Source organism: Callithrix jacchus, chromosome 13 (assembly GCF_049354715.1).
Source record: "Callithrix jacchus isolate 240 chromosome 13, calJac240_pri, whole genome shotgun sequence".
In the NCBI taxonomy this organism is placed as follows: Eukaryota; Metazoa; Chordata; class Mammalia; order Primates; family Cebidae; genus Callithrix; species Callithrix jacchus.
This window is the reverse complement of record NC_133514.1, coordinates 18,789,597-18,814,807: the sequence shown is the minus strand read 5'-3', so window position 1 is coordinate 18,814,807 and position 25,211 is coordinate 18,789,597. Positions and strand designations below refer to the sequence as shown.

The window sequence follows — 25,211 nt, the reverse complement described above, 5'->3', positions numbered from 1 at the left end:
GGCCATCTTGCCAACCCTGAAGAACCTCTGTCAAGTCTCCACCTGTTTTTCAGGCTTCAAAAGCTTTGGCAAGAGAACTACTCAGTATGGCTAACAGGCCCTCCAGGGTCCTGTTCTGTTGTTCCCTAAGACCGTCTCTAGAGAAACTGTTCATAAACCAGGAGATCTCCTCCCTTCTACCCCCAAATACCCGTTGGAAACCAGAGAGAAGGCTAGAAGATTCCCAGTCACCAGCCCTGACTCCCATGAATTTATGTAACCTGTTCGCCTAGTGTTCACCTAATCCCCCTGGCAGTGTGAGGCTTCCAGAAGGGTGGAGGGGAATCCTGGTACCACAGTAAACACTCAAAACTATTTGAAACACCAGAACCCGCACCAAATTCTGACCTGCTTCCAATAACACCAAGTGCTACATTTCTACTTCTAGAGTTTTCAGAGCAAGAACAGCAAAACCAGGCATAACAACCTATCAAACAAACCACCATCCAAAAACAAACCCAGACGAGAAAACAGGCCAAACTAAAACTTTATGCTATAAAAACAGGAAATAAAATAAGGAGATTTATAGGCCGGCTGATTGTCAGCAAACACAATATATTTACTGTATTAGCATTTGCTCACAGTGCAAATGGTACAACATTACACCATTTCAATATTTCGGTTTTTAAAAATGCTGTTTTCATTAACTATATTATATTGGCATTACAATATGACAAAGGAGCAAATGAAATGTTGGTGAAGAATTTCACCTTTTCACAATATCAAGCATATTTTTTTAACCTTAGTATAAGGTACTATAAATCCAAGAAATAAAAACATCCACAAAATATATTACATCTGGTTTGTCTTTTTTTCTAAGTACTCAACTTTATACAAAAGTCTTTCAAAAAATATCATTCCCCATAGGTTTTCCTGTTTAAAACCTGATTTTTTTCCTCTCAGTTCACATAAGTTAGAGTGCATTTTCTTTTGTTGCTTTTTTTTTTAAACATGCAGACATATAAAAAATCTGGATAGCACAACCTTTTGGCAACAAAGTTATTTTTCTCTTAGTTTAGCTTAATGTCTGAGAACAGTTTTATTAAAACAAAGGAAAACTCAATTATCATGCAGTGACATGCATATGCCAGAAGGAGCGAGGAAAAAATATTAAAGGATATCTGATTCCTCCTTCTAGCTTGGAAGTGACCAAAATTTTTGCTTTTTTAATAATCATCACATTATAAAAAGTATTCAGCAAAATACTGTCTCTGCAAAGAAAGATTTTACCCTTCAGCTGAAAAAATATGGGCCCTCCTGGCAAACTTCATCTTCTTCTCTCTCCTTCTACAAAAAGTCCAAGTACCTGGAAATTCACAACCCCCTGCTCTTCGATTTCCCCCCTTTCCACTAGAGTCCTTTTAGTATTATTTATCCACCACCAAAAAAATCAAAACAAACAAAGCAAAAATGGTACTTCTTTTTCTTAAAAAAAAAAAAAGTGGAAAACGCATAAAGTGACTTTAAAAACAGACATTCTGTAAACTCCAGACCTTTGTTCCTTCTCTCTGGGCAGCTTAATGACCACAGGAGAAATAACGCTAACAGGAACAGTACATTCAGTCAAGACCGTGCTGGAAGCTGTGGCAGAGAGCAACCTTCCCTATTACTCCACTTCAAAGGAGCCACCCTGTGCGAGAAGGGCTGGCAGGACAGCTGGGGAAGAGGGGTGCCTGAGAAGAGGTGAGGTAGGGTGGGGAGAAGGTGAGACTGGGTATGGAAAGGAGACACCTCATTCATCAACATGGATTCATGAAAAAAATCCCCATATCTTTGAGGAAAATTTGGACAGATATGTGTATATGTGCATACACACATATCTGTACATATATGTGTGTACGTATATATACACACATATATGTACAGATATGTGTGTATCTATATCCACACGTACACACATATATGTAGATATAATCTCATCAGTTAACATTTTCATAAAAAATAAATCATTTAAAGCTGTATACGCCTACAAATTCTCTTTATTCCGGTGCACTGCACTGGATAACCAAGTACCTTAGAGATTTTATTTTGCTAGGAATACATATTGTGTGTATGTTACATATATGTACACATGTGTATCTATATACACATGCATGCATATACATACACATACATACACACACACACACCATATACATATATTTAAATTCTATCTGTTGTGTTGGTGATGACAAAGGGCAAAAGCAGAGCCAGCTTCCCCATGATGGTGGGAAGGAGAAATTGCTGTGTAAGTGAGAGAACACATAAAGCCGGAGTGGCTGGTTGAAGCCTGCCTTTCTGGGAAAAGATTTTGAAAGAGATGGGAGAAGGTTTAGAGGGGAGAAGGGGAAGAGGGGGAGGCCAGAGGGCAAACTCAGGAACATAGATTTCTTAGAGTGGGGCTAAGGAAATATACATCTATTTTAAAAGGCAGGCTCAGCGATGGCTGCTCTTTCTCCCCAAGATCAAACTGCCCTGAGGCCTAAGAGGGAAGCACTCAGAAAAGGAGGGGTTCTGAGGGGCCAAACCCGAAGCGGCGGCAGCAGCACCGCGTCGTCGGCGGCATCCGAGGCATTTCTCTAAGAAACATGATTTCAGAGCGGATGGAAGACCATCTCCTCCAGCCACGTGCGGACCCCCGGCCTGGGACATCCCCCAGCGGCTTGGGGACCCGAGGTGGGGAAGAGTTTGGGGGTAAACACAGCCCAGTTCAGCTTAAGAGTCTTACACACACGCTTGCGCGCGCGCACACACACATACACACTCACACACATACATACACACGCGAGCACGCACACACTCGCGCGCATCCCCTCACGCAGGCGCGCGTGCGTGCGGCGGGCAGCAAGCTCTGCGCTTTGGTGCGCTCCTTACCCCCTCCCCCTCTCGAGTCTTTGAGGGGGTACAGAGGGAGACGTGGGGGAAACTATGAGGTGTTTGGGTCGGGAGAGGGTTGGATGGGCTCCGCCTTCAGTCCCTTGCAGGTCCTTGGCGCGGCCCGGCGGCCCCTGGATCAAGGCGATCCAAACTGAACAAAGCGGGCTAGACGCCACCTTTCCGCCCCCACGCCTTGGCTAAGGGGTGTCCGCGCGGGGAAGGCGCCTCCAGCTCTGGCCCCTGACCGCTGGCCAGTGTGAAAGATTGGGAACCGGGGGCGTCGAAGGGGAGCAAGGGGCCGCACGTCCATGGAGAGGCCAGGGCGCGGCCCCTGAGCCTCCGTGGCTGGCTTTCCCGCTGCTATCAGGCGAGCAGCGGGAGGCACTGGAGGGGAAAAGTGGGGATCTGGGGGCCCGAGCCTCAGGCGCAGGTGGTGACCACGGGGGCCAGCGACACGGGGGGCGCCGAGGATGCAGAGGGCGCACCGCCCTTCTCCGCCTTCTTCTCCTTTTGCTTGAGGTGGATCTTGGCGTGGCGCTTGCGCTCGTCGCTGCGCGCAAACTTGCGCCCGCAGAACTCGCAGGCAAAGGGCTTCTCGCCCGTATGAGTGCGGATGTGAGTGGTGAGGTGGTCGCTGCGGCTGAAGCTCCGCATGCAGATCCGGCATTGGAAGGGCTTGTGGCCCGTGTGGATGCGCAGGTGCCGGGTCAGCTCGTCCGAACGGCTGAAACGGCGGTCGCAGCCCTCGGCCGGGCACGCGTGGGGCCGTTCGTGGAGCGGGGTCTTGCTAGGCCGGTTGGGGTACTTGCGGGGCCGGATGGGCTTTAGGGTGAGCGGCGGCTGGGGCAGGCTGCCAAAGCCCGGGTGGATCTGCTTGTCTTTGAACGCCTTGATGGTCTCCAGAGGGGTAATAGGGGGTGGGTTGACCCGGATGGGGTCCATGCCCTGGAAGGGCTTGTGCTCCGGAATGGAGCCCATGTCGTTGGGGTGGTGGTACAGGTTGTAGTCAGGAATCATGGGGAAGAGATTGCTGTCCAACGCCGGCTTGGCCGATTGGTAATCCTGGGGGGAATAGGCGAGCCCGGGGTTGCCCTGGGGGTCGTGGAAAGACACGGGCTCTGAGTAGAGGTCGCCGCAGTTGGAGTAGGGGGGTAGCGCTGGATACATGGCCTCCACGTCACCCTGCGGTGGCTGCACCATGCTGGCCGTGGACGTCTGCGTGCTGAGCGCCCCTGAAGCCGGGGGCACCCCCAAGATGCCGGCGCTCATGAGGCTAATGATGTTGTCCTGGCACCAGTTGGAAGGGGAATCGAAGGCGAACTTTCCCAAGTAGGTCACGGTCTTGTTGCCGGGGGCTGGCTGGAAAGAGCCGGAGTAAGAGAGTTCCGGGTTGGGCTTCTCGTTGGTCAGACCGATGTCCATTACATTCTCTGCGGAGAGCGGGGGAGAGAGGGGAGGGGTGAGTGAAGCCGAGCGGGCTCCGGGCCGCGGTGCCCAGGTGCGGAGGGTGCGGCCGGGTGGAGTGCGTAGCGCATGGGGTAAGAGGAACGCTGAGCCCGGCGCAAAGCGGGCGGTGCCGCGCTCCCAGGAGCAACCTGGATACAGCAAAATACTACGGATCGGGGTGTGGAGTGGCTGCTGCACACACACCGCACAAGCCGCGCACACACTCACGTACCACACACACACGCGCGCGCACGCGAGAAGCATTGTTGTTCTTCCCGAGGTGGGGCGGGCAGGTAGCTGCAGCTACAGGTAGTTTCAGACCCGGAGCGCGCTGGGCTCTCGCTCTCCACCGCACACAACTCGGCCTCTTTCCTTGGCCCTGTCTGCTCCAGGACGCCGCGCCTTTCCCTCCCCGGCGATGCCCCCACGCGCGCTGCTCCCGGGTCGCCGACCCAGAGCGCTCCGACGCTTTGTCCTCGGAGCTAGAAGGGTGCCGCCCTCAAAGGGAGCTCTCCCTTCACCTCCCCCGGCCCTAGCCTCCTCCGGCCTGAAAGAGCTTTCAGCTCTTGCTGGAGGGGAAAAGCCTAGCCCCAGCTAGGGAGGGTGGAGAGCGGCGGAAAACCGGCCCGTGTCTCCATGGCGGGAGCAACCGCCCTTCCCCAGCTCACCCGGCCCGGGATCGTCCCCCGTGGTAGCCCCCGCCCCGCGGGTGAGCCCCCTCCTTCTCCCCGCCGTCCCCACACCCCCACGGCTTTGCTGAACGCCCCGGAAAGGCAGCGTCGCAGTACCTCTCCCACCGCGGGGACTCCACGCCGCACATGGCTCCATCCCGGGTGGGAGGCTGAGGGAGTAAGGGGGGAGAGCGCGGGTGAAAAAGACGCCGGGCTCCTCCCGGGAAGGGGGCGACAGCACCACGCCTTGCGCGTAGCCCGGCGATCGGGCCCCCTGCGTGGGGAGGGAGAGCCCCAGAGCCGCTCGCACCTACCTCCCTCCGGTCGGCGGCTGCCCCCACCCGGGAGAACCGAAGCCTCTACCGTGGCGTCGCCAACCTAGCCTTCCTGATCGAGGAGGGCGGGAGGAGTGGGTGGGAAAAGCAATTCGCCCCCCGGAAAATTCCCAGCGCGCCCCCATCTCTCCATCCATTTATCCATCCATCCATCCATCCATCCATCACCAGGTCGTCCCCTCCTCCTCCTCTTCCTCTCCCCTTCCTTCCTCGCTGCCTTGCTGCCTCCCCGCCGCCCTTACCTGTAGCCATCTGATTGTAATGGACTACCGAGTCGCTGCTGCCGGAGAAGAGATTGAGCGCGCTGGGGATCTCCTCGGGGTACAGATTGTCAGGCAGTTGGTTTAGCAAACTGCTCATGGTCACCGGCAGCTTCTCGGCGAGTTTGCCGGTCATAGCACTCCCGAGCTGCCGCCGCCGCCGCCACCGCCGCCACCGCCGCCGCTCGCTCCTAACGCAGCTTCCAGGAAAGCGGCATCCGAGAGGCGATCCGTGGTGCAGGGGAAAAGCATGCGAGAGGGAAAGTTCGGGGGGAGGGGGGAGGGAAGAAGGGAAGGGATGGGCCAAGAGAGGGGATCTTCTCTCTTTTTGGGGGCGGGAGGGGGCCCCAGGGGGTAATCCTCTTGGGTGCCTCAGCTGGTGCGTTATGAGGCTGGGTCGTGGGGGGTGGGGTGGGGCGTGTGCGGGGGGGTGGGGTAGGGGCTGGGCTGGGGGGATCTCGGCTCAAGGGGGTCGGACGCGGCCTCAGTATTGATCTCACAAACAGACACGCGCCCGCGGCCCCCCCGCCCCCCGATCTGCCACCGCCACCGCCACCGCCGCCGCTGCCGCCGCCGCCGCCGCCTCTGCCGCCGCTGTTACCACCACCACCAGCCCCGCCGCTTCCTAGCAAGCTCACTGCTGCCCAAAAGCTCCCAGCCAGGGAACTCCACCAGCCTATTTATCTGAGCCCCGGGAAAGCTCCGTGACGTAGCTGCCCATATATGGACAGACAAAGCCCAGCCGAAGGGGCGCGACGTCACAATGGAAGCTCCTCACAATGGAACATTAGAAAGCAGGAAGCGGGCCTCAGCCAACGTGCGGCGCCCGCAACGCTCGCGGCTCTCGAAAAAAAGAGAGAGAAGGGGAGAAGAAAGAAGAAGAATGTGAGAAGAGAGAGGAAGGAAGGATACAGCTGAATGCAAAGCGCAAAGCGCGTAGCGTGGAGTCGAAACACCAGTAACTCATTATGTGTGTTTATTTGAGGTTTGCATTAGGAGAGGGTAGTGGGGGGTGCTGGGCGGTGGGGTGGGGTTGTTTGCAAGTGGTCTCCAACACCCCAGCAGTTAGAGAGAGTTGAAAATACCTGGCGAAGTCCCTTTGCAGCTTGGGAACCGCTGGGGAACCCGGAAGGCGTGCGTTGCGCCCCTGCTCCCGCAGCGGCTCCGGCGTCCGGGATCCTATCCGAGATTAAGAGAAAGGGAGTGCTTTCCTTTGCGGGGGTTAGGAGGGAGTCGCGTGGGGTTCGGGGGAGGGGGCTGTTCCATCGTGTCAGAATTCCTTAGTCCAATATCCCAAGAACTTTTGTGCCAACTTCACTCTTGATTCGCCTCCCACACCCCTGCCCCTCCCTGGGCCCCTGACCCGGCGCTGACTCCAGGCTGAGCGCAGTGGCGAGGATATTCGCAGCACCCCAGCGGTTGCGCCAAAGAGCCCCATCCATCTGGGGTGGAGGATGTGTGGTTTTGGTGGTGAAGAAGAAAGAATGAAGTTGCAGGGATAAACACGTGCACTGAATCCCCAGTAAATTCCCTAACGGTTCCAAAGCAGCCTCTGTGGCCACGGGATGGCAGGAGGCCCCAGCAGGCCCGGACGCAGTCGCTGTCTACTGCTGCCTGCTAAGGGCCCGCCACGGAGTTGCAGCAGGAGGACGCCGAACCCACCGTCTCTGAGCCACAGGCGGCCTCCCCTAGTGTCTGCCCTCCCCCTCGCTTTCCACAGGGCTGTCCCGATTGCTGCCTGCCGGCGCTCTGCAGTCTAGGGCGGCTTGTGTGCTGACCCGGAGCGCCGTCACCTCCCGGAGCTGCAGCGGATCCCGGGGGCGGCTGCTGTGCTCCCTGGGGCCTGCTCCCAAGGTGCGCGCAGCCGGCCCGAGGGCGAGGGAGAGGGCGGGAGCATGGGGGTGCGACCCCAAATCACAGCGGCTTGGCGGGGGAGGATTCCCTCCTCGGTGGCCGCGTGGGCGCGGTGAATCCCTCGTCCCCTACTAGGGAGTCGGGGTTGGGGGAACGTGCATTTCTCAGGGGGAGTGGGAGCGTTGACAAGGAGGAGGAGAGGATCCCCGGGCCTCACGCCGTGGGAGGGCCACGCGGGCCGGGGACGTGTGGGAGGAACTCCCGAGCTGCACGTTGTAGTGGGGGTGGATGACAACCTCGCTTCCCTCCCCTCCTCTCTTCTCCCTTCCCCCCAGTGGAGAACTGGGGACCGGAGGGCCTGGCCTCCCCCCATCTTCTCTAGTTCTTAGGGAAAGAGGGATTCCCGCCTCCTGCAAGCCCCCTCTCTCCACCCGCGCCGCCTCTCCCGCCAGGCTCCCCACTCCTATACTAGGGAGTCACAGCGCCCCCGGGCTCTCCTTCGCCCGCGCGGTACGGGGAGGTGGCGCGCTGCGGCGGTCCCGCGCTCCGGCCAGAATCAGGGCAGGCTGTGTCTCCCGCCCCCAGCTCCCTCCCGGTGGGGGGGGGGGGGCGTGCGGCCGGTCAGGGGGCGTGGGCGGCAGTGTGAGCCGGGCTGGGTGCGGGAGGGGCCCCGGCGGCTGGAGGGAGGGTCGCGGGGCGGCGGGCCAAGCCGGGAAGAGCCATACAAGGAGCGGATCCGGTGACGCGCCGGCCGCGCCCCTTCTCCTTCTCTATTTGGCTTCAGATTCCGGTCCCAAGATTTGCATATTTTGGCATCCAGTGGAAAAGGAAAGAAGAACGGAACCCGCAGCCTTTAAAGGAACCGCACAGGCTGTAGCGTCACCCAGGGAGGCGGTCTGGGGGGTAGCGTGAAAAATTAGCCAGCGGCTCTGGCCTCTGGCGGTAGAGCCTGGCCGTAGGGGAGGAGCCGGGAGAGGCGGTGACCAGAGAGCTGCGGATGCGCCAGTCCCAGTCCTGGCCCCTCTAGGGCACTTCCTGCTGAACGTGCACCCGGAGGCGGCGGAGGGTCTCCACGGTTCCCGCCCGGGGCCGGGAGACGCCGTGGGGGTCCGCGTTCCTGGGCAGCTGCAGGCCCGAAGGCTGCAGTGCTCCTGTCTCCCAGCGCGAGGCAGAGCTCAGCCTGCGGGGGTGGTGGGAAGGAAGTGAGAGGCCTCCGGGCCGCCCAGCTCAACTCCGGAGGACCCCTCTGTGATGCACTCACTTTCCACCTGTCAGGATCTCTCCCCAGGAGGGGCTGCAGATTAAGGAGCTAGAAGTCCTCATCCTGTTCGATTGGGGCCTGCGTCGGGAAAGGCAGAGGCAGTGGAAGCGTTTGGGCTCCTTAAGCTTCCAGGGCCACAGAGGCGGTGGAGTGCAGCCACTCCCATCTGGAGGAGACGGCCCACTCCCACCTGGAGGAGACGGCCCCCTCCCCTGACCCTTTTCAGCTCGCTGGACCTGTTGCTCCCAAGGAGAAGAGCATGGGGCAAAGTTTGCCAACCTGCGCCAGGGCCTGCTTACCGGGCAGCAAGATTGGATAGGAGTCTGGAGACATGATTCCTCCCCTCTCCTTTCTACTAGTTCTTTGCATAAAACGGGAGCCTTCAGTTCAATTAAATAGTCTTCATTAAAGCTTCATTGTGACCTTGGGCAAACGTCTGTATTTTTTTCTTAGCCTCAGTTTCCTCATCTGTAAATTGGGATAATAACAGTATATACCCTTTAGGAAGAATTAAATTTGATAATCCTCATAGAGTACTTTCCAGTTCCTTAAGAAAGCACCCAATAAACAGCAGTTATTGTTAAACTATTCTTCCTCACCCTGCCATGTGACAGACAGGCCCTTCCCTCCTGTGCATGGCAGGAGTAAATTTAGATGATACAGGTACTAAAAAGGCCAGGTATGGAACTTCATCACAGAGCAGCATGATCATATGCAAGAAGTGTTAATGTTTATTATTTAGGGGGAAAAGGAAATTCCTCTGTGTGTGTGGTATCTCCTGGGCACTGTCTAGGGATGGTTAAGGAATGGTCCTGGGTATTCAAGAGCCCAGACACCAAGTGAGCCCTCAAAAGCTGGTGGTGACACAAAGCAGGGTTCAAAGAAGTCACTCAGTTGCTCTCTAACACTCTGGAGCAGGCTTTCAGACATTTTTGGGAGGTGGTGTAGCCCCTGGAGTGGGAGGGAGCCTTTCCTTCTCTCCTCTGTTAGAAGGAACCATGCTGGGGAAAGCCTGCCCCACAAGGTTAGGCCCTCAGTACTCGGTGCCTGTTCGGGTTGTGGCCTGCACAGATGTCCCCTGTCACCCTGGAGGACTGTGGCAGATGGAGTCCAGGGTTCTGTGGCAGGAGGGGACAACGCTGGGTGTGGAGCAGGAGTGGGGTGTTGGAGTGGCTGCTTTGTAAATGAATCGCATTCTCCCTTCTGGTTGCCAAGCCTTAGAATAGAAAAAAGTTCTCCTCTTTCCCTTCTTCCCTCCTGGTTTCCTCTCTTTCTCCTGAACAGGAGCTGAAGGTGTTTGTCTGGTTTACTGGCGGGCTCAGGTGAGACGGCCCAGGGCCTAATTACCTGAACTCTAAGCCCTGAACTTGCTAGGGAGCGAGTAGGCACTGGTTCAGGGTGGCCTTATCCTGGAGGTGGTGAAAGGCAGGCCGGCTCCTCTGCAGCAGAGCCAGAACCGCCAGCTCTGGCTTCTGTCTCCTATGGAGTCCAACTCATCAGCTGTACTTATGGGGAATACGGCTGCTTGTCCTGGGCATGGGTGTGTTTGTCTTGATTAAGGACAAAGGAGGGAGGAGAAGTGGCCCCTGAAATCTACTGTAGAAAAATGCAAAGTGACAGCTCTGTCTTGGTCTTGTTTTATAGTCACCTCTGCCCTCTGAACTTTAGCTGCCCTGTTTGCTAAAGATATCTAGTCCTTCTCTGCTATCCTAGAATAAAGAACTCCCCACACCCTGAATTAATTCAATCTGGGGTGTGAGCAATCTAATGCATTGCCCTTCTCAGAGGGTGTGTGCCTTTTAAAGGAAAATGCTTGGGGAGGGTGATATACAGCCCAGAAGAATCAAGCCCAATACTTAGCATGATGGCTGGAAAGTGGCAGGCGCCCATGAATGCTGGTGGAATCACATCTGGTTGTGGCATATCAGAGTCAAGGAGCAGGAGACTTGGGGTGCAGAGAGTGTCTGGGTTCCTCCAATCACACCAAGCACCTGTGTATGGGGCCCAGCCTGGTGGGACTGCTCCTGAATGGCTGTTCTCTTGAGGGTCCTCAGTTGTTTTCCAAATTGGGGTGTGACACAGGGGTTCATAGGTGATGGACAAGTCACAGTGGAATCCTCCTGGCCAGCCCTGTCTGGTGTTCTAAAGGTCATTGTCATTTCTTGGATAATGACAGCTAGCTCAGAGGCTAGGCTGGTTTTGCCTAGAAGCTTTAGGAAGGGAATCCTGTTGGCAGCTCCACAGATTCCCATAGGCTTGAAGACCTTGAGGCTGGTGCCCCTGGTGGAGTCGGAATGGAGCCCAGTCCCAGGAGTTGCAGGAGCTTCCAGGCTGTAGACATGGAAGATAGGGGCGACTGATATCTGATGCCTGCCTTGGCCAGGCCTTGGGGACATATTTCATTTTCTTCATTTTTTAAAAAAATAAACAGAGTCTTGTTCTGTTGTCCAGGCTGGAGTGCAATGACATGATCGTGGCTACTACAGTCTTGATCTCTTTGGCGCAAACAATCCTCCGGCCTCAGCCTCCTGAGTAGCTGGGACTACTGGTGCACATCATTGGGCCCAGCTAATCAAAAAAAATTTTTTGGAGTTTTTTTTTTTGAGATGGAGTTTTGCTCTTGTTGCCCAGCCTAGAGGGCAATGGTTTAATCTCAGCTCACTGCAACCTGCACCTTCTGGATTCAAGCGATTCTTCTGCCTCAACCTACTGAGTAGCTGGGATTACAGGCATGCACCACCATGCCCAGCTAATTTTTGTATTTTTAGTAGAGACAGGGTTTCTCCATGTTGGTCAAGCTGGTCTCAAACTCTCGACCTCAGGTGATCCGCCTGCCTCGGCCTCCCAAAGTGCTGGGATTACAGGTATGAGACACCGCTCCAGGCCATAATTTTCTTCATTCTTTATCACAATCCTGTGAGAGGAAGCTTTTAGTGTTGCCCTTTCAAGTCTTGAGAGTTTGAATAGCTTACTGGAGGCTACCTGGCTGGTCTGACATTGGAATTCATCCCATGTGACTCCAAAACAAATGCTTTTACCTCCATCCTTTGTCCCCACTGTGGCTGTGTCAAGGGAAAGAAACAGGGTGGTAGATGTGGGTAAGAGGAGGAATCAGGATGAAACTGTGGAGAAGTCAATGTGTGGGAGAAAGGCAAGCTTGAATGGTGCAGTGCAGCACCCGCTTGGACCCAGCATGGGGGCAGGGGAGAAGCCATAGCCCACGGGAGAGTGAGGGTACTCACCATTCCCACAGGAATCAGGGAGGAACTGTTTCTGCCAGGGTCTCTCAGTAGGTGAAACGGCCACTGTGCCACTCCGTACCTGACTCCCCCTTTCCTAGGCTGTCTGGGAGGCTACTGGGTCTTCTTCAAGCCGCTTACACACTTCCCTTCCAAACACCTGTGGGTGTCTAAATTCAAATGTTAGGGGTGTTTCTGATTACGCTTTAATCAATTTCAGGTAGAGTCTGGTGACTAAAGAGAAAAAGTCTTGTTACATAGTAACATTTACTGGAGGGGAAAGGTGGCTCACGCTTGTAATCCCAGCACTTTGGGAGGCCAAGTTGAGAGGATCACTTGAGGTCAGGAGTTTGAGACCAGCCTGGCCAACAAGGTGATACCCCATCTCTACTTAAAATACAAAAATTAGCTGGGCGTGGTGGTGCACAACTCTAGTCCCAGCTACTTGGGAGGCTGAGGCAGGAGAATCTCGAACCCGGGAGGTAGAGGCTGTGGTGAGTTGAGATTTTGACACTGTACTATAGCAGAGAAGAGAAAGAAGGGGAGGGGAGGGGAAACTTTTTTTTTTTAACACAGAGTCTTGCTTTTGTCATCCAGTGCGATCTCAGCTCTCTGCAACCTTTCGCTTTCTGGGTTCAAGCGATTCTCCTGCCTCAGACTCCCAAGTAGCTGGGATTACAGGTGTCCGCCACCACGCCCAGCTAACTTTTTGCATTGTTAGTAGAGATGGGATTCCACCATGTTGGCCAGGCTGATCTCAAACTCCTGACTTCAGGTGATCTGCCTGCCTTGGCCTCCCAAAGTGCTGGGATTACAGGCATGAGCCCCTGTGCCTGGCCAGAAAAAATACCACATATTGAGGAGGACAGGCACCCAAAGTGTATTGTCCTGGAGACCTCTCCCAAGACACAAGTCCAAGGCAGCCAGTCACTGCCATGTGTACTCACAAAGATGAGAGTTTGGGGCTGGCTGGGCCGGGGCAGGAGGAAAGGAGGATCTTAGAAGGTGAGACTCGTGCAAAGTGTGGTGTGTGGGTAGATGTCAGGTGTTAGCCCTGGCCTGGGAATCAGGAGTTCTGGGTTCTGCTATGAATGACCTAAGATTTTAGGCCAAGGCCTTCTCATTCCTGGCTTTTGGGAAGGGGTTGGACTGGTACAAACTAGCTCTGAGTTCCTCCCAGCTTTGTTAATCCATGAGTTTCTGGTTCTATTGCAGAAAGGCTGAGAGACATCTGTTCACGTCCCGAATCAAATTTAGGGGTTCTGTAGGGCTTGGGCTGGGGTCTTCAGGGAGAAGGAGGAGGGGTGAGTGCTTGTAGTGGGAACTTCACTGTCTTGGCTCGGGGTTCAGGGAGGGTAAGTGGGGCCATGTGCACTGAGGGACTGTCATTCCCCCGGGGGACACTGGGACAGGCCCTTCTCAGCCAGCAGGGACGGGTGCTTTGCAGAACGGACTCTCTGGGGATGGGGCTTTTTGGAAAGAGGAACTTTGCGACTTGAAATGAACCAGAAAAGGTGTAAGTGTGGGGTGGGGGGCAGTGCAGGAGGCAGTCAGGGGAAGCAAAGAGGGAGTGAGAGAGAGAAGAGGGAGGGTTAGAGAGACAAAAGAGATGAGGGCACATTCTCATCTCCATTGCTTGCCACACAGCTGGATTCTTGCTGGCTACAGGCTTTGCCCATTGGACAGATGCTGAGACCAAAGGCTGGCAGATTCCTCTCTTTGTGCCCCGTAAGAAAAAGCTTCGGGAAACCAGAGAGAGGTGCAAACCCTAGACCCCTGTCTCTTAACAGCTCTCTGCCTCAGGAGCCTTCTCAGCCTAAAACAGTCAGATGTTGGCCTCATCCATCCAGGTGAGGAATTGGATGGAGGCCAACTTTTGGTTTCTTCTTTGCTGTTCTATGTAGTCAAAACTCTGGAATCCAGGGAACAGCAGTTAATGACTCTTTGGGACCCAGAATTGGAACTCTTTGGTGGCATTTGCACCCTCTTTCACCAGGGCTTCCCAACCTTTGCCATGCTGTAGTTCTTGTAGAAAGTGAAACTCTTTTTACAGCCACTGCAGTAAAGAACTGAGGCTGCCCTGGTCCCTTCACATCACGCTGAGACCAATATTGCCCCAACCAGAACCCACTGGAGGGCTGCACATTGGCTAGGAACCTCTGACTGATGGGTGCATAGGCGAAGGAAGAGGGGCGTGATCTCTCTCAGACGCTGAGAATTATTTGGATTGCTCAGAATTATTTGGCCTAGGATCAACCAGAAAGTCACTGAAAACAAGTGATGGTATCCACGCTTCCTGAGGGCAGGGACTGAGTCTCACCCACCTTTGTCTCCCCAGTGCCTAGAACTGTGCCCGGCCCCAATTAGTACTCAGTAAGGGCTTGCGGACCCAATTCGAATATCCCAGTTGATGATTCTGAAGCATGGTTGATTGGAGTAGGAGTCTGACCCACTTCACCCTTCCCACCTTTGGCTTTTCTCCCCATGTCCCCCGACTCTCCTAACCCTCACAGCACCAGATGGGGGGGGGCCTGTTGACCACTAGAATTCCATTTTGGAGTGGGTGTGGGGTTTTCAGGACTGGGCCTTAGGGCTCTCGTTTCAGTGAGGGCAACATCTACGCAGAACTCCCGTGCATTCTTGGTGGAAGGAAACCACTTGAGGCTGGGATTCTGCTGTCAGGGAGCAGCCGTTTAATGAGAACTGTGGAATGAGGCTCAGTGGAAATATCACGTATGAGACATGATACATGTCCAGAGGAGGTATAAGCAGAAAGTTCTTATTGGTAAGGGCCACTGCAGGCTTGGAGGAAAGAGATGTTCAGGACCAGGGGAGGGCCCTATAAAAGACGGGGCGCCTGACCAAGACCTCAAGGAAGGGCTGAGAAGAGAGGAGGGGAAGGGTGGGGGGTGTTCCACGCAAGGCGCTGTGATCTTTTCCCCTCCTCTTTATGTTAACTCTGTTGTTTTCATCTCTGAAACTAGAACCTGTTAGCATTGCCCACCCAGGACTGGGGTGCCTGGCCCATGGTTTGTTATCTGAATGAGGAAGCCTAGAGGGAGAGGGGGAAGGCAGGAGGAAGCCGTGGACGATTTGGGCACCTACCAGAAGGCAAGGGCTTGGGTCTGTGGCCTTCACTTCCCTACCATCTGGTCCCTGGCTTTGCGGGGAGCTCAACAATACTTGTTGAAGACAGAATGTGCCAAATGCTCTTCCAGGCCCCGAGAGTATTGGCAGGAACTGGAAAGGCACTAACTCCAGGTATGAATCCAGGAGGAAGAAGGAGCTTGAGGGAGTCCAAGGAAGGGGCATCAGGGGGCAACATGGATCCAAGGCAAGGGCAGGGGGCAGATTAATCAGCCCTGAACTCCAGGAGTAAACAGCTCCGTTAATTGAGTGGTAATGATCCTTGGTATTTTTCATCTTCAAAGCCAGGAACAAACTGTAATTAATACTCTTGCCACCCGGGGGCAGGGTGTGGAGGATGGTGTGGAGAATCTTATGCTACTGGTACTCAGTTGGGGAAACTGAGGTATTGGGAGAAAAATTGTCCTTAGGAGAACAGATGTGAAACCCAGAATCTTCAGGGGTGCCTTGAACCCACCAGAGAGTGGCCCCTTCAAAATCCAGGCGCCTGGGAAGCCCAGCGCTGAGTAGGGAGGAAGAGGAAGAGCCCCGTGCAGGCCTGATCAAACATTGCAGTGGAGAAGTCGGGTCTGCTGGAGGCTTGGCTGACGGGGGCGTGGTTTCCCAGGGGGTGTCGGCGTGCCTGGGATGTAGATCCCGCGACCCTGCGAACACGCCGCCACGCTCTCGGCGCTCCAGGGACCGCGCAGGAGTGGCGCACGGTGGGGAGGGCACCCGGGCGTCCCTCTAGCCTAGCGCAGGCCGGCGCGCTGCACACTCACTGTGACTCACCGGCGGCTCCGAGATGCCTCCCGGTTTCCTCACCGCAGTCTGGCTGCCCTGAGCCTCGAGGGCGTTTTTCATTAGGGTGATTACCTTGCCGTCATTAAAAGCCGGTAAATAGCACCCAGGGACGAGGCCGCGCGGCCGCGTCTGAACTGCAGCCCGGGTTCACAAGTCCCCCCTCACCCCGCCCCCCTGGCCCTGGGCGGCGCTGTTCGACCTCTCAGGCGACTGGTTCGAATCCCCGGTGTCCGGATGCCAAAGGGAGGCACCCCCGCCACTGCACTCAGCCCCGCGCGGTGCCAGGTAGGGGCTGGGATTTCACAGAGTCGAACTCCATCAGTCAGTCCAAGCGCGCTCTAAAAAGCCTTCCCGGTGTACCTCTTCCAGGTGTCACCCCAAATACCTCTCCTAGGTTGCCCGAAATCCTCCCTGCTTACCTTTCGACCTTTGCGTTTCCTTTGACAAATGTCTGTTCCGCCCTCCTCCCCCAAAGGTTTGTTCCACAAGGGCCAGAGCATCTCATTTTGTATTGTATTCCCATCATATCCCCCAACTCTCCCCCCTGGAGCCCCACTGCACCCTGATATGGCACTAGAGGCTGGGGTAGAGCCACTGAAGCAGTTTTGAATTTACAAGTTCCCATGAGGCAAGACAACTGTCTGATGACCTCTCTTCCTCCCATTTTTTCCCAACATTTGAGCATCGTTTATGGTGCACCTACTGTGCAGTCAGCCACTGGGGATATGGCACTGACGAAAGCCAAGTCCAAGTCCTTCCAGTGGGGCAAGTTCAGGGCTAATGAGTGTTCAGGGTGGAAACAGACAAATATACATATGTGAGATGCTGATAAGTGGTGTGAAGATAAATAGGGATAAGGGCACAGAAGGTGATGGGAGCGCACACCGAGATCCTGTAATTCTTTGGGAATCCTTGCAGTTTGGAGCTAGCACTGGTAGTCACTACAGAACCGAGGCTGAATATACGGATCTGTGTTTTGGTCCAGCTACGGCCTCATTTACTGAGTGCTCTTTGAAAAATTCTGTGTAAAGAGAATTTTTGTTAAAACAAACAAAAAAAAGAATCAACGTTCACAAGGGAAAGTCTAGTCTCTGAAGACAAAGTCACCTGCCACTTGTCCTCTTCCCCCCCAGTCAGCCCCTCTTCCCCTGGGTGGGCTTTCCTGCCCTGCCACCAGGTGGCCCGAGATGAAATTCTGACCGTGCAGTGAGGACAGGGCTGTTTTCAGAGGCCACCTCTGGGGAGAGATGGCAGCGGAAGAAGGGTGACTGCCATCACTTCAGGTGCCCCAGACCCCAAATCTCAGAGCCGCACTCCCCTCTCACACAAACACTCTCTCCAAGTGGCAGGAAAGCTGCTTCTAGACCCCAAATGAAATATAAAGTCACCCACAATGGAAACTCGAACTAATCTTCCCCTCTTGCCCCACTTCCCTCCCGCGGTCACACTTCCGGCGGCCACCACAGGGTATTTTGGGTTCGAAAACAAAGCGTCAGATCTATTTGAGCAACTTTTGTTCCATTGGAGTAGAAGCTCAGGGGCCTGTGGCCGCCCTGGGCTCAGCCACTTCCCCAGGGAACTGACGCGTTTCCCCTTCTCTGCCAAGGTCCAATTTAGCAACTCAGACTGGCCACTTTTAGCTTCTCCTTTCCCTGGCCTGGCAGCAGGCGAGGGGCCAGAGGTAGGGCTGCTGGGAGAAGGGCATGTGTCTGGGTGCCTCCCTCGTGGACTTCAGGGAAGGCCTAGTTCCCCTCTTCTGCCAGAACCTCCCCATTACCCCCACAAACTCCTCCCAGTTCCCCCTCCTCCATGAAACCTCCACTGCCGCTGTCAAAACTCCACTTGCTGCATCAGAAAATGCAAAGTGAGAGCTGAGGTTAGGCCGTGTCTGATCCTCAGTCTAATCCACACGGAGGGGTGTCTCTGTATCAGTGGTGGGCTGGTGTGTGTACAGGCTGTGAACGAAGTGGGTGTGCATATATGGAGATCACATGTGCATGCAAATTCCGCGTCCACATTTGTGGAAGCCGAACAACGCACGTGTACACAGGCCGCATGGATGTCTAGAAAGAGCCTGGCAGAGCCGATATCCTGGAGTGTCTAGCGGGTGCATGCACCACGTGATTTTGTGTGGGTTGCTGTATTTACAGTAAGCGTGTGCAAGTTTCATACAGTAGAGGTGTGTGTCAATGTGTGCATGCACACTTGTCTGTGTGGGCTTGCCTCTCAGGGGGTGGGGAAGGAAGACAGGCAGGCTCTGGACCATGGTGACTAGGGCCCATGTGGGCAAATACTGGGCTATAGGTGCCCTCCACAGATAAGGCTTGAGGGCAGGTTACTGAACTGCAGGTGTGAGCCTGAGGCCCCCAACCGTTTTGCCCTTTATTTTAGGCCTCTCTCCTCAAGTCCCCTTCCCCTTCCATAGGCTGCTACATCCCCTCCAGGCTTGGAATGCTCCCGCCCCTCTTGTTAGCCAGCCTTCCCGTCCCTCTCTTCTGGCACTTACCTCCTGCACAGGCCTCACTATCAACACAACTCTTGGCCACCTCTGGGTCTGTCCATCTTCTCTCCTACATTGGAAGAGCATCCAGAAGGCAGAGACCTAGGTTCTGTTCCTCTCCTTTTTCTTTCTCTTTCTCTTTTCCTTTCCTTTCTTTTTCTTCCTCTCTTTCTTGGCTCTCTCTTTTGTTCTCTTTCTTTTCTTTCTTTCTCTTTCTCTCTCTCTTTCTTTCTCTCTTTAAGATGATGTCTCACTCTATCACCCAGGATGGAGTGCAGTGGCATGACCTTGCTCACTGCAAACTCCACCTCCTGGGTTCAAGTGATTCTCCTGCCTTAACCTCCAGAGTAGCTGGGATTACAGGTGCCTGCCACCACGCCTGGCTAAGTTTTGTATTTTTAGTAGAGATGGGATTTTTGTCATGTTGGTCAGGCTGGTCTTGAACTCCTGACCTCAGTGATCAACCCGCCTCAGCCTCCCAAAGTGCTGGGATTGTAGGTGTGAGTCACTGCACTTGACCAATAAGGCAGAGACCTAAATTTTTTTTTCTAGTGCATTCAATTCTTGGCTCACAGCTGAGTCTCCCTAAATCCTGTAGAAAGGCTGACTGTGTGCTGGCTTCACAGCCACAGCACGTGTACAAAGTATTGGTTTCTTTGCAGTGATTTGAAGGTGCATGTCTAGCTGTTCTAGCATGCTGGTGTTTGTGGGACGTCCTGGGGGTTGGGGGAGGGTGTTTGAACTCCCAGGGCGCTTCCCAGGCCCGCCCCTATGGCCCAGTCCCTAAGGGAACCACACTCAGCTGCTCTCCCGCTTCCATCATGGGTCTGGAAAGCAAGATTAGGACTCAGTAGCCTTGCTGCTCCTCCTTAGTGATGCAATCAGCCTCCTCCCTTTTACCCACTCCTCTCTGCCCAGCTGACTTAACGCAAATGGTGTGGAGCCCAGCTCATGGGGAATACAGGGTGTGCTCCTGCATCCTGCTCTACATGCAGACCCATGCCTATGTGCTCCTCCATCCTCCCTCCAGGAGGTGCTGAGGGCCCCTGAGAGGTTTTCTCTGGCCTGAGTTTGGGGGAGACTGGCCTGTCTGCTGCTTCTGGGGACTCCCAGGGTCTTCAGCCTCCAGATCTGTAAACTCCTTTCAACCTGGGCTTCACGCTAGGGAGGGCTTTCTGGCTCCTGCAGCCAAATGCACTTGGCTCTCTTTTATTCTGGATTCTGGAAATGCTCATTTCAATTTTTTCTAGTGGTTTCCACTTACTCCCTGCCCCAGTGAGTGGTCATAGCTTTCTCTGCCACTCCCTCAAATGACCATATAAAATCATAGAACATTCTGCTAGAGGGGGGCCTCAGAGAATACCTGTCCCAAATTATGTTATCAATGAGGAAACTGAGGCCCAGAGAGGGTGGCTGACTTACCCCGGCTCACACAGCAGTGAATGGTGAAGCTGATACTTGAAATCAGATCTTGACTCCTGGTCAGTGATTCTTTTCAGGCTAGACAGCCATGTGTTTCTTTTCTATTTCCTTCTGTTTCCTACTCTTTTGTGGACCTTTCCTTTACTATTAAAACACTTTCTTTCTTTTTTCTTTAAAATGTTCTGCGTTAAGCAGGACGACTTGTACTTGGAGGCTCTGCGGTGGCACTTGGTGCTGAGTCCACTGTCCCGGCATGGTTTCCTTGGTTCTTTTAAAAGTCCTTTGCTGTCCTTCATCCCCTGATACCTAGGGACCTTGTTCTCCCTTCTCCCTAAACCATCATTTTTTAGCTCTCATTTCTCCTTCCAAATACCAGCTAGGCAGCAGACAGAAACCCTCAAAAAATGGGTTCCTTTCACTAACCATACTTTTCTGGTCTTTAAAATAGAGAGAGCCTTAGAAAGAAAATATGCGCATTTGTGTGTGCGTGCGTGCAAGCGTGCATGTGTGTGTGTGTGTGTGTGTGTATCTCATGTGTCTCCCAGAAGCTCCTGGGGGTAAGTAGAAAAATTAATTAGCACTAGGATGAAAGGTGTTCTGGCATAATTGCAGGTAATATCAGGACAGCCAGGAGGGTGAGGCAAGAGGCTTCTAGATGTCCTGGGGACAGGATAGCCCCCAGCCCTACTCCTGCAAAGCAGATCAGACACCTGGAGAGAGGGGGGAGGGAGAATTCTGAGTGAAGGGTCTTTGTCTTTACAGGGAAACGCTTGTTAGTTGCTAAGGAACTGGGTTGTCTTTCCTGATCCAAGCCTTCCAATGTTTTGCTTAGCTTGGGAGGGGATGCTGGGCTGAGGCTTGAGGCTCCCTTGGCAGTTTGTCCTTTCCCTGGGGCTGCGGAGCCTCTGATGGGTCCCTGGGGAAGGACTCTCTTCTGGGAGAGATGCTTCCTTCCCAATACCTAAGCCTCACTGCTTGCTCCAGCCAAGCTGAGAACAGGTGAGGTGGAGGTAGGGAAAGAGAGGAACATGCACATTTACTGAACAGCCTGCACACCAGGCATTGTGCTCAGATGCCTTCCCTGCTATCTCATTTAACCATTGCAACACATCTTTGGAGGAAAGCATTTATTTCCATTTATTTTTCATTATACTGTTTTTTCTTTTTCTTTTCTTTCTTTCTTTCTTTTTTTTTTTTTTTTTTGTGGTTGAAACATAGGTCCGGAGCAGTTGCCAAGGTCATGGAGCTATCAATGGTAAAAATTCTATGTGAATTTAGATCTGCTCAGTAAGAAAACTTGTGTTTTTAAATGGCATAACTGAATGCATGTACTACGCTTTCTTATTATCCCATGGCTGCTGAACTTTGACACCTGGACCCATTGCTGTCATCATGATCATCACCATCACCTCATCACCACCATCACCATCACCCATCACCATGATCATCATCATCACCATCACCATCATCCTCACCATCACCATCACCATCACCATGATCATCATTGCCATCACCGTCATCCTCACCATCACTGTCACCTTATCATCACCATCACCGTCACCTTATCATCACCATCACCATGACCATCATCATCACCATGACCATCACCTCATCATCACCATCACCATCAACAGCATCATCATCACCATCATCTTAACATCACCATCACCATCACCATGATCACCATCACCATCATCATCATCATCATCATTATCACCATCACCATGATCATCATCACCATCACTATCACCTTATCATCACCATCATCACCAACATCATCATCACCATCACCATGATCATCATCATCACCATCACTATCACCTTATCACCATCACCATCATCATCATCACCATCATCACCATCACTATCACCTTATCATCACCATCACCATCACCATGATCATAATCACCATCACCATCACCACGGCCATCATCACCATCACCATGATCATCACCATCACTATCACCCATCACCATGATCATCATCATCACCATCATCATCACTGTCACCATCATCAGCATCATCACCATCACCATGATCATCACCATCAGCATCATCACTATCATCAGCATCATTATCATCACCATCACCATGATCATCACCATCACCATCACCATCATCAGCATCATCACCAATCACCGTCATCATCACCATCATCATCAACCTGGAGCCTTCCTAGGTGGCTTTTCCTTCTTTTCTACCTTTCTTCCTTACCTAAAAGCAGTTATCACATATGAATGATGGGGAGGGAGAGGGGTAATTAAATGCATTAAGGATGGTAAACTGTTGGGGTAGTGACCTTGGGCAGGTGGGGAGGGATGGTAATGGCCTTGGGCTGGGCCAGCTGTTGCCTTGAGTATCCAGGAACCCTGGCCATCCCCACAAATCACACATGGTCCAGGATGGCTTAACTTGGAGTAAAGAAAGACACTTGGAGAAGAGTCCTCTTAATTTCTTCTGGAACTTCTGGCCCTCTCTCTTTGGCCCAATCCAGATCCTGATCTGGCTTTTATCTTATATAGCCCAGAGAGGACAGTTTACCTCTAAATACTTCACCTGAGGAGGCTTTAGTTAACACCAGATTCCACCATGACTAGTTACGGAACAGGGACCCCTGTTCCATAATAACTCAACTGATGGGACTGTCAGTTTCCTCATCTCTAAAATAAGAATAACACCCACTTTATTAGGGTGTTGTGACAATCAAATGAGAGAACACGTATGAAGGTCCCCAGAAGGCCTTGAAGTAGCATGGGGATGTATTCAGTGAGACACTGCACATTAGACATTTTGTGCAGTACCTGGTATGCAGGAAGTGTTCAATAAATGCATCTGATTACAATGATGATAATAATGTCAATCTCTTTACCCTTGTAAAGGGGTCGCTGATGTTCCCTTACATTTTTCTTAGCTGCTTCATTAGAAATCTCAAAGGAATTTAGACGTCCATCTTTTTCCTTCCTAAAGAAGGTGGTGCAAAGGAAAGGGATGAGAGACCCAAAGGGTTCTGCAGGCAGAAAGCACCGTCAAAGCCTGGGTTTCCCTCTCCACAACCGGGACCTCCTTCTCTGTGGTTTCCAGGGATCGCCTGGTCAGGGCTGGCTTCAACCTAGAGCCTGGGCCAGCTTCATTCTTTTTTCACATTTTGGGGCCAGGAGGGTGGGGGTCTCTCCAGCAGCTGAACTCAAAGCCCAAAACATCAAGTCAAAAGGAAGGAGAGGGTTGGGAGAAGGAAAGCAAGCAAGCCGATAATTTCCTCGAAGGATAAACATCCGATTTTTTTTCCTCACCCAAAATAAACAGGCTGGCCACAATGAATTAAAAGCAGAAGAGGGGAGGATGTGTCTCGATTTGGGGCTGCTCTAGGAAGCTGACCTTCTATTTATCCTGGCCCTGGGCACCAACCGGAGCTGCCAATTACATTCTGAGCCTGTTAGGGTGGGGGCTGTGGGGAGAAGGTCTCAGGGAGAAGGGGACCCAGAAAGTACCTTGTGGGGCTGCCTTCCATGGCACTGCAGATGGATACTTCCCTTTGCTTCTTATTTTAGGTCTGTTTGCAGGCTTGCCTGACGGGGGTAGAAGGAAGTGGGGAGGCTCCACAATTTCTACTGTACAGGCTTCCTTTTGCCTTGGGCTGGCATCAAATGGCCTCTGGGGGCACCAGAATGTGGTGCCCATTTCCTGGGCACAGAGCTGAATCTATCAATGAAGGGGGCATGATTCAATTCTCTCCTCATTTACAAACTCAACCTCCAGCCCCATGGTATTCTTCAGATCCCCACCACTAAAATTGTTCCACTAGTCAAAAGCGTGCTCAGCTGGGCCGAGGGGTTGTCTAGGGCCCTCTGCCTTCCAGCTAACGAGGGGCAGGACTCTGAGATGGTAATAACCCTGTACCCAGACACAGCCTGCTCTTTTCATTTGGGGACCTCCAAGCACTCTGCACACATGAATTACCAGCATCGTTACGTGCTAGCCAAGGAGTGCCCCCAGTTATTAACTCTTGGAGGGAAACCAAACCAAAGGGGGTGTTAGGGGTGCTGAGAGGACTGGAGTAGTGGTGGGGAGGCGAGGGGCCTCCAGAACTTTAGGCTAGGAATGAGACTAGCAGAGAGGGGTCTCCCAGGGGTCCCTGAGTGGGGAAGTCAAGAGGCCTGCAGAGAAAGTCCAGGGAAGTTAGATGCCGAAAGTTTGTGTTTTGCAGATACCAAGGAGTTAATTCACAGCTTTTAAAAAGCATACATCTGATTATGCCATCTGTCCCTCCAATCTATTTTTATTTTATTTTATTAATTTTTTAGAGGTGAGGTCTTGCCTGGTTGCCCAGGCTGGAGTACAGAGATCACTGCAGTCTCAAACTCCTGGACCCAGGTGATTCTCCTATACCAGCTTCCTGAGTAGCTGGGACTATAGGCATCACCATCATATCTGGCTAATTTTTTATTCTTATTTTTGTAGAGACAAGGTCTCCCTATGCTGCCCAGGCTGGTCTTGAACTCTTGGCTTCAAGTGATCCTCTGGCCTTGGCCTCCATGAGCAATGGGATTATAGGCATGAGCCACCATACCTGGTCCAATCTACCTATCATTTAATGATTTCCCACTGCTTTTAGAATACAATTCAGAGCTTTAACTCGGCAACAAGGCCTGGCATGGCCTGCCTTTTGCCTACCTGTCATGCTGTTCTCGCCCCTGCATACTTTTCAGCGGGCCTTTCATTTCCTGGAAGGTACCATGCATGCCCGTGCCAGCCACAGTGGCTCTGAGGAGCTTTGGAATGTTCTCTATTCATGTCTCCACTCACCTGGTAACTCCTAGCCCACTTTAAAGCCTGAAGTTAAACATCAGGCCTCTGCCTGAGTCTCCAACCCTTCCTTTCCATCAGAAATCCTCCCCGCTTTGCACCCTCATTGTACTTACTACAATTTATCATGTGTTGGGGATATCTGCTTCCCCTGCTGGACTGGAAGCTCCATGAGGTGAGCACCACGCTGTGTCTGCCCTGTCTACCCATGCATGTGGATGAGGCATGCATCCCCAGTACCTGGAGGAAGGCCAGGTGCATCCCACATGTAACAATATTCTATGAATGAATGTGGTTGAATGTCAGAGCTGGAAAGGCCATGGTGATAAACCAACCATCCTCTCCACTTCTTCCTACTTCCGTGTCACAGCCAAGGGAGCAGAACTTTGGAGAGGGTAAGAGGTTTCCCTGAGGTCCCACAGTGACTCAGTGACAGTTTGGGCATAGGGATCACTATGTCCTGCCTGTCTGTCTATTCCCCCCACTTCCCACCCAACCACTTGCATTTATAGAAAAACCTCAGTCCCCAGTGCTGGATATTGGCTGTTTCTTCCTCTTGTTGGTTTCGAAGGAACACAAGTTAGGAAGCAAAGCA

General features: G+C 53.0%; 2 protein-coding genes across 5 annotated transcripts; one reads left to right on the top strand and one right to left on the bottom strand.

Annotated features, from left to right (window-relative positions):
• Positions 1–574: 574 nt before the first annotated feature.
• Positions 575–6,263, bottom strand: EGR3 (early growth response 3). Of its 4 annotated transcripts, none has more exons than XM_035270016.3 (3): positions 5,590–5,875; positions 5,130–5,182; positions 575–4,325 (listed from the first exon to the last, which is right to left on the bottom strand). In XM_035270016.3, the coding sequence occupies exons 2-3, from the start codon at positions 5,167–5,169 to the stop codon at positions 3,316–3,318; spliced, it is 1,050 nt and encodes a 349-aa protein (XP_035125907.1). In that variant the 5' UTR covers positions 5,170–5,182; positions 5,590–5,875; the 3' UTR covers positions 575–3,315. The 4 variants fall into 4 exon arrangements, with proteins under 4 accessions (XP_035125907.1, XP_035125905.2, XP_002756888.1 ...); XM_035270014.3 differs by lacking the exon at positions 5,590–5,875 and adding an exon at positions 5,327–5,405; XM_002756842.5 differs by lacking the exon at positions 5,130–5,182 and having other exon boundaries at positions 5,590–6,263.
• A 133-nt stretch (positions 6,264–6,396) lies between these two features.
• On the top strand, positions 6,397–9,155 carry LOC144578937 (uncharacterized). Its single transcript, XM_078347242.1, has 4 exons — positions 6,397–6,577; positions 7,328–7,461; positions 8,246–8,334; positions 8,737–9,155. The coding sequence occupies exons 1-4, from the start codon at positions 6,526–6,528 to the stop codon at positions 8,936–8,938; spliced, it is 477 nt and encodes a 158-aa protein (XP_078203368.1). The 5' UTR covers positions 6,397–6,525; the 3' UTR covers positions 8,939–9,155.
• The last annotated feature ends 16,056 nt before the right edge of the window (positions 9,156–25,211 follow it).

Bases quoted from the DNA above. Each gene is read 5' to 3' on its own strand.
- EGR3 (XM_002756842.5), bottom strand. From the start codon at position 5,743: ATGACCGGCAAACTCGCCGAGAAGCTGCCGGTGACCATGAGCAGTTTG. The intron at 4,326-5,589 runs GTAAGGGCGGCG...CGCTCTCCGCAG, and splicing joins TTACAATCAGATGGCTACAG to AGAATGTAATGGACATCGGT.
- LOC144578937 (XM_078347242.1), top strand. From the start codon at position 6,526: ATGCAAAGCGCAAAGCGCGTAGCGTGGAGTCGAAACACCAGTAACTCA. The intron at 7,462-8,245 runs GTGCGCGCAGCC...ATTTGGCTTCAG, and splicing joins CCCTGGGGCCTGCTCCCAAG to ATTCCGGTCCCAAGATTTGC. The intron at 8,335-8,736 runs GTAGCGTCACCC...TCCACCTGTCAG, and splicing joins TTAAAGGAACCGCACAGGCT to GATCTCTCCCCAGGAGGGGC.